This window comes from Elephantulus edwardii, unplaced genomic scaffold, assembly GCF_000299155.1.
Source record: "Elephantulus edwardii isolate Elephantulus edwardi_28Jun2011 unplaced genomic scaffold, EleEdw1.0 scaffold00005, whole genome shotgun sequence".
Taxonomy (NCBI): Eukaryota; Metazoa; Chordata; class Mammalia; order Macroscelidea; family Macroscelididae; genus Elephantulus; species Elephantulus edwardii.
The window spans coordinates 6039706-6050341 of record NW_006399755.1 but is presented as its reverse complement, the minus strand read 5'-3'; the positions used below and the strand labels follow the sequence as shown (position 1 = coordinate 6050341).

General features: G+C 38.7%; 1 protein-coding gene across 1 annotated transcript in view; it reads right to left on the bottom strand.

The window, feature by feature from the left end:
- The window catches only part of LOC102862324 (chromosome unknown open reading frame, human C1orf185), a 36004-nt gene that overhangs the window by 19213 nt on the left and 6155 nt on the right, over positions 1-10636 (bottom strand). The window contains exon 2 of the mRNA XM_006879804.1: positions 9982-10087. Within this exon, the coding sequence (XP_006879866.1) occupies positions 9982-10087 (106 nt within the window). The remainder of the gene's footprint in view (positions 1-9981; positions 10088-10636) is intronic.

Genomic DNA, 10636 nt, shown 5'->3' with positions numbered 1-10636 from the left:
CATAGGGTCGCTATGAGTCGCAAGCAACTCGACGGCACATAACAACAAACAACAAGGATGGATCTGTTTTTAGTATCTACCTTATGCCAGGTTTTACATAGCCATTATCCTCATGAAACTATCATTGCTCTTACGGAGTTTTAGTAGAGAAGACAGACGCTAATAAAATGACTACAGTAAAATTAAAAATTACAATTGTGAAAAGTGTAGAAAAGTTACCTGGTACTGTATAAGTGCATACCAAAAGTAATTAACCTAGTGAGAGAGGTCAGGGAAGCTTCCCAAGAAAGGCATGACTGAACTGAGAATCTAAAGAAACAGTAATAGTATTAGGCAGAGTATCATATAGAAGGGGTGATGTGAGAGGAAGAATATTCTAGGCTGAGATAATAGCAAGTACTGTGGTCAATCAGTGGCTATGCTGCTGAGAGCTGGACAATGAATACGGACAGAAGAAAAATTGATCCCTCTTAACTATGGTGTTGGAAAAGAGTACTCAATGTTCCATAGCATGCCAAGAGAGCAAAGAGATACATCTTGGAGAAGGTGCAGCTACAGTGTTCTTGGAGGCAATGATTCATCTCTCATACTTTGACATATTGCTAGGAGAGGCTGCTATTCCTTGGAGAGGGACATCATGCTTCGGAAGGCTGACAGACAGTGAAGAAGAGGAAGCCCCTCAACCAGGTGGATTGACAGTGACTGCAGCAATGGTCTTGAGTGTATCAGAGATTGTAAGGATGGTAAAGGACAGAACAGGGTTCAGATCTGTTGGTCATAGGGTTGCAATGAGCCATACTCGAAAGTCTTGTGACAGATTAGGGTAGACGGTCAGTGCTGAAGAGGAGACCCTGGATGAGATAGATTGACACAGTGGCTGTGGCAATGGAAGCAGGTGTGTCAGAGATGGTGGGGTTGGCTCAGGATAGGGCAGGGTTCAAAGCCATTGCTCATAGGGTTGCTACGAGTTGTAGTTGACTCTATGGTACATAACAATAACAATAAGATAGTGAAAGTAAAGGGTCAGCTAGAACCACGACTATGAATAGTAGAGGTGATGGTAGATTAGGGTGGTGAAAATGATAATGAAGATAAATAAATAAATTTTAATTATTTATGTAATAAAAGAAATATAATTTTTTAATGTTTCAAAATCAGTAGAGTCAGGAAAGAGATTTGGAGATATCACACATTTCTTACATTCTTAGGGGAAAACTTTCCAAGATCTCATATTCTCCTCTAGATATTGCATTGTTGTTGTTGATGTTATGTGCCATTGAGTTGCCTGCAACTCATGGCTACCCTATGTACAACAGCACTAAACCCTGCTCTATCCTTTGCCAATTTTATTCTGACATACTTACCCCCATTACCCCAGTCACTGAATCAATTAATCTCATCAAGGGTCTTCTTCTCCTGCACTGTCCCACGTTCACCCTCCCAAATATGACGTCCCTCTCCAAGGACTGGTCCCTCCTTGCAACATGTCCAAAGTATGTCAGACGAAGCTTCAGAATCCTTGCCTCCAAGGAGCAGCCTAATTTAACTCTCTCAAGGACAAACCTGTTCATTCTCTTCGCAGTCCATGGTATATTCAATACTCTTCCAACACCACAGCTCAAAGGCATCAATTCTCCTTCTATCATCTCTAGTCATTATCCAGCTTGTTGATGCATATCAAGTGATTGCAAAGACCATGTTATTTATCAATTTATCAGTTTCCTCTCTCTCTCTCTCCCCCTCCCTCTTCTCTCTCTCTCTCTCTCTCTCACACACACATACACACACACACTCTTGAAAAAGATCTCTATACTCAACTCCCCCCCCCCCACTTTCTCCTTGTGTATGGTCGAATCAGATCTGACTGGCACAGGAGGAGATTGCCCCTCCATCTCCAGCAGAGCATCTGCTGGATTCAAACCACATGCCTTCGGGCCTTTGGGACTGCAATGCAGCTTCTTGCCACTAGGCCACCAGAGCTCCCTAAAAGATATCAATACTCTTGGAAAAAGAATATTTATGTGTTGTAATTTTCTGACCTCTTGTGTGTTTTTTAAAGAAGAGTTTCTGAATTTACTAGTTCACCAAAACTACTCATAAGGTCTCTGATAACCACTCTAGTGCCAAACACGAAAAAAAAAAATCAGTTCTTTATCCTCATCCTCCTTCTCAACTTCTTAAGATAACTGGCTACCACTTCCTTATTTTTTTAATTTCACATGCAACTTATTAGTGATCAAGAAATTACATAATCATCTTACAACATTTGATTATTCTAATCATAATAGTTACTAATTACCACTTCCTTCTTGAAACAGTTTTTAATTGTGACTTCCTTGATACCACAACTTTGTTTTCCTTCTTTTAAGATGTGGTTTATTTTTCTTCTGCTGCTAGATTTCATAATGCTAATGAGTCAATCAATTCTGAACTAGGATCTCCAAGCAGGGCAGACCCTCTCACTGGTGACCCCCAACCTAAAGCATAGCACCCCTCTGCACCCCCATCCTGTCTTTGCTGCATACACACATTCAGGGGGTATGTGGGGTGAGGCTGCAACACATGGGAAACAGGTAGTTGTAGAATTATTTAATTATATAAGACATGCTCATAATTTAAGGTAATTGTTTTACAAAGCTTTTGTTCTGTAGGCTAGAAAGGATTTCTTGGATATAAAAATAATGTCAACAACCTCTCCTTAATGGAAAACTAGAATGCTAGGTAATATAACATTCTGGTAGAGAGGAGAGAAGTGTAACAAGGCCCAAACGAGTTTCTATTTGTCTATAAATTCTGCTCAGTTAATGCTATTAATTTACACTAGGGCGAGGAACTATATTTGGAGCTACAAATTGCACGTGTACCCCCAAATAGGGCGAGGAACTATATTTGGAGCTACAAATTGCACGTGTACCCCCAAGTCCAGTCAGTAGCTTGACACATGTAAAGACGTGCTAGTCTAGAAATGAAGCACTAAAGTGGAAAAGACAAAGCATTTCCTTGACCATGGTAACTATGAATCTTGAAAACTGTTCACAGATTTATATGTTGTTGTTGTTAATGTGCCATCGAGTCAGGGCCAACACACAGCCGACCCTAGGCAGATTTTCAGAGACTGTAAATCCCATGGTAGGAGACTCCTCCATCTTTCTCCCTTGGAGCAGCTCGTGGTTCTGAACTACCTGCCTTTGAGTTGGCAGTGCAAATCCTTACCACTAGACCACCCGAGCACCCTTTAAGATTGATAGAGTAAGTTATTATTTTATAACTCTGGTAGGAAAATGAAGACCATGAACAAACTCTAAAAGTAAAGTATAAGATATTATTTAGTTCAAAATAAATTCCTAAGGATCAGTTTTTTCATGTCTACCCACTGCTAACTTCTAACCCTATTTGCCCAGTGCAAAGGCCACGGCTGTAAGTACTCCTGGTGAGTGTATTTGAAGCAATGTAATAATATTAGGAATTGCTAAAAATTATTTTACTTCTCCCTATGACCCAGGCACTGTTTTGTATGACTTTATTTAAACTCTTTTTTTTTTTTTTGGAAAAAAGTGTTAAAATTTATTAATAATAGTTAACATCACATAGTTAATTCAACTAGTTACTTATCATACAGAATGACAACATCTCTACTACAGTGGGTGCTCGAGGGTTCCGGTCCTGCTATTCAGCACACCCAGGCAAAGAAAGCAGCAGCCAGGGGCTGTCCCCTAATTCTGAGGACACGGACATTTACACTGAATTTTCAACAACACGTCTTTAACAGCCACGCACAACACCACACGCCTTTTTACCATTTTCAAACGTGTAACCTCATAGGTACCTAACATTCACGTTTCACTCCTATGTCCTGGTCATGATTTAGTGATACACACAGACTAGAGGTGGCTTCTGGCTTTGGTGCAGCAAGAGGCAGCTACATTGGGTCAGCCAGAGCAGAGGAGGGGTGGCGGGGCGTCCCAGACGGGAAGGTGAGGCTGCAGCAAATGAGAGCCCACAGCCCCTGATCCGGGCCAGTGGAGCGCTGCAAACAGTATTCATACATCACCCCCTACCACGTTCCCCAAACCAAATTGTCGGATCCTTTTCTCAGGATGAGTTTGGTGACGACACAAAGATTGGGTGCCACTGAGTCCTGAAGGTGTCCCACCTTTCTGTCTGATCCATTCTCATAGTCAATTGTGCTACGAGGCCATCGCCTGGACTTCCCAAGCTCCGCAGCCTTGGTGGAGGCCGTGTTGATCTTACTTGCAGGAGTGGGCTTTGGGTTCCGGTTTAATGGGGGTCCTGACATAACGCATGGTGGTTCTGCCGCTCCCAGAGTTTATTTAAACTCTAAGAGTTTATTTAAACTCTTAACAAACCAGTTAATTAAAGCAGTTGCCATGGAATTGATTCAGACTCTCTGTGTGACATGGTGAAACTGTACTCCACAGAGTCATCAGTGGTTGGTTTATTGGACGTAGATTGCCAAGCCTTTCTTCCTTGGTGCCTCGGGATCGATTTGAACTCCTAATCTTTTGAGTTAGCAGTTAAGTATGTTAACCATTTGAACTGCCCAGAGAAACCCACAACCCAGTTAGATGGCTGTTTTAGTCTCTCTTCTTCAGGTGAAGAAATTAATTCTTAGAGTTAAGTAACTTGCCCAAAGCAAATGGTAAAACCTGGACTTAATGCCAGGCAGTTGGGCTCCAGAGTCTCCACCCTTCCCCCATCAATCTACTAAAGCCTACATTGTGCAAAATTAGCACCAAACCATAGCACATTTGGGATATATTTGGTTCTGTTTCTCTTCCTTTTTGAATATCATTGCCACTTTTGGAAGATAAGATAATCTGTGAATGTCTTACCTTCCAAAAGCGGCAATGATGTTCAGAAAGGAAGAGAAACAGAATTAAATATATTATGGTACAAAAGTGTTCAGGTCTTTCATTCATAGGGTCGCTATTAGTCATCTATGACTTGACGACACTTAACAACAACAACAAAGAGAGAGAGAGCTTGATTGGCCTAGTAGACAGAAATTAGTACTACCAAGTTAAAGGTGGATGATTTTAATCTGCAGCTCTCAGGCCTAGTCTTAACTGTTTTTGGTCAAACATTCTTCTAAGTGGCATATCACCGGTCTGTGCATTTGCTGTACAAAGATAACTCATGGTTGCTGTAATGCTAAGCACTGTGACACTGATGTGTCAAATGTGATAATGGTTACTCATGTTGGACAGTGTTTAGTGGATCTCCTCCATTAAAACAAGCTTGGAAGCAGGAAAGGCATCCACTTCCTAAATAGCTTGCCTCTGGAAACTAAGAACTTGGAGAAACGATGAAAGTTATGTAAGTGTTCAGGTCTTTCGTTCACAGGGTCACTATGAGTCATTTATGACTTGATGACCCTTAAAAACAACAACAACAAGCCAATCTTGAATGCATGTTCAATTTCTGACTGCAGAAGTTGGTAGAAGTCTTCTATTTTCTCCTCTTTGGCTCTAGTTGTTGGTGCGTATATTTGAATGATAGTGGTATCCACTGGACTTCCTTGTATGTGAATGGATATTATCCTGTTACTCACAACATTGTATTTCACCACTAACAACATGGTATTTTAAGATGGATAAAGAAAGGTGACAAGACAAAGTGTGGAAATTATCAAACAATATAATTAATATCACATATAAGCAAGATTTTGCTGAAAATTATCCAAAAACGACTGGAACAGCACATCAACAGAGAACTGCCAGATGAGGAACTGGGTTTAGAAGAGGCCGAGGAACTAGGGTTATTATAGTTAATGTTAGATGGATCTTGGCTGAAAGCAGAAAATACAAGAGGAATGCCTATCTGTGTTTCATAGACTATACAAAGGCACTTGACTGTGTTGATCCTAACAAACTGGCTAATTCTGAGAAGAATGGGAATCCCAGAACACTTGATTATACTTATGTGAAAACTATACTTGGACCAGGAGGCAATCACCAAAACAGAGCAAGAAAACACTTCATGGTTCGAAATCAAGAAGGGATGTGTCCTATCGCCATTCCTTTTCAATCTGTTTGGAGAACAGATCATTCAGGAGGCTAGGTTCTATGAGGAGAAATGTGACATCAGGATTAGAGGAAGATTCATCAACAACCTGCGTTACGCAGATGATACAACCCTGCTTGCTCAAACTGAAGAGGACCTGAAGCGCTTACTGCAGAAGTTCAAGGACTGCAGCCTTAAATATGGATTGAAGCTCAATATCAAGAAAACAAAGATTCTCACCACTGGGCTGGTTGGCAGCATCATGATAGACGATGAAGAGACTGAGATTATTATTAATTTTAGTTTGCCTGGCTCCACAATCAATACATTGGCTCCAGCAGCCAGGAAATCAAAAGACAAATTGCACTGGGAAAGCTGATTGTCAGGGACCTCTCCAAAGTACTACAGAACAATGATATCAGGAGACTAAGGTGTGCCTGATCCAGGCCATAGTCTTTGTCTTTGTAAGTACTTGTTATGCGTCAGAAAGCAAGACAATGACTAGGGATGATAGAAGGAGAATTGATACCTTTGAGCTGTTGTGCTGGAGAAGAGTATTGAATATACCATTGACTGCTAGAAGAACAAACAGGTTCATTCTAGAGAGGGTGAAACAGGCTAATAGCCTTTTAAACGTATGTTTAAATTAAAACTCTCAGTTAATTACCTCTTTTCCAGCTTGTTCCATGAATAAACAAATTGAGGAATACTTATAGCAAAGTTCCCTAACTTCAGTAAATAACACTACCAGTTATGCAGTTACCTAAACAACTTAATATTATTAATTCAACACTTTTACTTTATCTTTCCCTCCATCATTCACTTTATCAGTACCCTGTCCCCATTTCTTAAAATCTCCTTTTTTACATTGGTCCAAGCCACCATCATCTCTCACTTGGGCTATATGAGAACCTCTTAACTTGCCATTCTGCTTTTACTCTTAATCCACTGCAATTCAGGCTTCACGCACCAATATGGACTATCTTTTAAAATATAAGTCAGAACTTTCATATATTGCTGCTGCTGTTTCTCACACTCTCTGCTGAGTTTAAAGCCATTTTTGTAATCACTGTGTTGATCCATCTTATTGAAGGTTTTCTTCTCTTTTGCAGTCCCTCTACTTTTTCAAGCATGATGTCTTTTTCTAAAGATTGCTATGGAGAGTGTAAAATGGCACACTCATCTGGAAAATGACTTGGCAGTTCCCTTACAAAGTTAATCATATAGTCCTGCAGTTCTACTCGTAGGTTTTTACCCAAGATCATTGAAAGTATATGCAAAAAGGATGTATATAGGAATGCTTAAAGCCTCATCCTTAAGAAAAATTGGAAATTATTTCATTATCCATCAAGAGACTAGTGGATAAATAAATTGAGTTATACACACACAATGGAATACTACAAAAAAAATTCAACTATGTATATATGCAATAGCATAAATATGATTTTGAGCAAAAGTCAGACCTAAAAATTTCATCTGAGTTCATCTGTATTGAGTTCACAATTAAGTAAAACTTATCCATGGTGGCTGTAGGAATGAGAATAATGATTTCTTCTTGGACAAGGATGAAGAGTCTGTCTGGAAAGGAACATGAGGAAACTTTTTAAAAAAAATTTGTGTGTATGTGTACCATCAAATCGGATCTGACTGGTATACAGGAGGAGATTGCCCCTCCTTCTCCAGCAGAGCATCTGGTGGATTCAAACAGCATACCTCTGGGATTGCAGTGCAGCTTCTTGCCACTAGGCCACCAGAGCTCCCTAACATGAGGAAACTTTTTGATGAAAAAATTCTGTATACTGATTGCAGTAGTGGTTACAAGGGTGAGCATTTGCCAAAATCCATCACACTATATGCACATTATTATCTATATTTTAAAAAAGAGTATTATAAAATTAAAGATATATGATAGGATAGTATAGCTACCATAAGAGTCCAGAATTAAGATTGCATAGTGGAGTGTACTTGGGGTGGGGTAAGGGGTGTGGGGGGGATTGTATACCAATGAAAGAATTTTTCTTTTACTTTTCAAAGAGAGGAGCCAACTCTGGGGGGGGTGCTAGGCAGGGAGAAAAGTGCAACAATGAATGAATGGAAATCTAAAATCTCTGTAAATGTTCATTAAAATTAGTAAAATAAAACTTTAAAAAAAAGAGTATTATAAAATTGTAAATAAGGCATCATAGTCTTTAAAATGGGGAAAGTATTACTCCTATTTATGGAGTTGCTATAAAATCTAAATAATATATAAAATACAGTGCCTAAAATGTATTGTTGTTTTTAGGTACTGTGGATTCACAACCAACTCATAATTGACCCTCCAGCTGGTTTTCAGAGGTTCTTAGCGCCTCTTAAATATGAATAGAATGGCAAGAGACTGCCCATTCTTCTCCCGCAAAATGTATTAGGTACTCAAAATTGGCTGTTACTATGATAGTAATGTAAGCCCCGGCTTTCACAAATATAATCTAAACTCTTTGTTCCCACCAGAAATCCCTATGTGATCGGAAAAATGTGTCTCTTCAACCTCATCTCCTATTACTCCCTTCATCTCTAACTCTTTTTACTCTGGCCTTCCCTTTCACTGAATAGTAACAAATAAGATTATGCCTACTTTGGAGTCTATGTGTTTCCCTCTTACCTTAGGTCTACATGTGGTTGGTTCCTTCTTTCAAATGAAATATTAAATACTTTGAAGAGGCATTCCTTGAGCATTTTATCTATTTATCTATTACATGTTTCATCTTAGAGATACTCTTTTATTTTTGAAATAAGACCCTTGCCTGACTTGTTCACTGTTGTATCCTCAGTCCCCAGAACAATGGCAGATACTCCATAAATAATTCTTAAAATAATTAATAAATATTTAATTTCTAGTCTTCTGACTTATACAAAGAGAGGTATAGTATGCATTCATTTGCTAAACCAGGGAACACTGAAAGAGTTAGTGTTTGGGAAGAAGACTATATTGTAATATATAAATATATATATATATATACATATATATAACTATATTGTGACATATTATACACATATATATATTAATCATTAACAACTTTATTTTGCAGATTTCACACATACACACACACACACACACACATTCCTTTACTGACATGATGTTTCATACAATCATTCCTATACATTGTGTTTTATAAAAAGAATCACCATTGGACTATATCCACCTATGATCTATATTTTTAAACATTAAGAAAAATAAATTCTAAACTGAGTGCATACTTAAAAACACCAAACTTTAGGGTCAAAGAAAAATAAAGTGTCAAGCAATTCATCCTTGCGCCTCTGGCAAGAGATTATTTTTAGATTGTTCTAGCGTATCCCATCAGCAAATGTCTTACCTTAAAGAAAGGAAGGCCTATTCACTTAATGATCTTTTTAACCTACAAACTAGAAACCAGTTGGTTTTCTAATGTCTAACCTTATAATTCAAGTTCATGTCAGCTAGAAAAATCCAATGAGACTTACTATTCTTCAAAATTTCAGTGCATGAAATTTGCTATTATGCTAATCTAGAACTTTTCCATTCAGGCTATTTCAAAGTTACAAAAGCTGTCTTCCCTTCACCAAAGAGCCTATGACTCAGACCCCAAGTTATAGAATTGACTCTCATATATAAGGTTAATGTCATTTTGATAAAAAAATCCTTTATTGAGTTTGTTGTTGTTATGTGCTGTTGAGTCGCCTGCAACTCATAGTGACTCTATGTACAACAGCCCTAAACCCTGCCCTATCCTGTGTCACTCTTACTATCTCTGACACACCTAACTCCATTACCCGAGTCACTGAATCAATCAATTTCATTGAGGGTCTTCCTCTCTTACGCTGTCCCTCCACCGTCCCTCTCCAAGGACTGGTCCCTCCTTGCAACATGTCCAAAGTATGTCAGACAAAGCTTCAGAATTTACAAAAAAAAAATCCCATTATACAAACAAAACTTACCTTCGTTTGCAAATCAGGAACCACAAAACTGATGCCAAAGCAAAGAAACCAATTCCCAAAATAACAGCACCAGCAGCCAGAAAATAGGTTAAGTGGTTAAAGAAACCTATACAAATAAAGTATAAAAGAATATTACATGCATGTATTTTAATTCTCTAGGTAAAGTTAAATATAATGTTTCAAATGATGTAACAGAGAGTATGTAGTGTTAATGATGAAGGTTGGAGACTGCAAGTTTAGTCCTACACAGTTCTAATAAACTTTGAGATCCTGAGTTAGAGACAGCAGGGCCTCCTGGTGACTGGGGCCTGGGGCCCACTACTCTGACACAGCCAGGATCTGAAACTTACGCTTTGTTTGTTTTTATAACAGCTGCCACCTCCTTCTTTTCCTACCTAGTTTTCTCCCTAACACCACTTTGTGCAGTCCACAAACATGAGATACTTTTCATTTATTTAAGAGTCATACTTGCATTGAAACAGATGAGGGAGAAAACTGTTTAAAAGGAATATAGGATTAGGTATTAATCCCTAGCCCTAAGAGAGATGCAAATTAAAACAACTATGAGATATCATCTCACCCCAGTCAAAATAGCAAAATTTAACAGAACAGTAAGCAATAAATGCTGGCGAGGTTGTGGAGAAACTGGAACCCT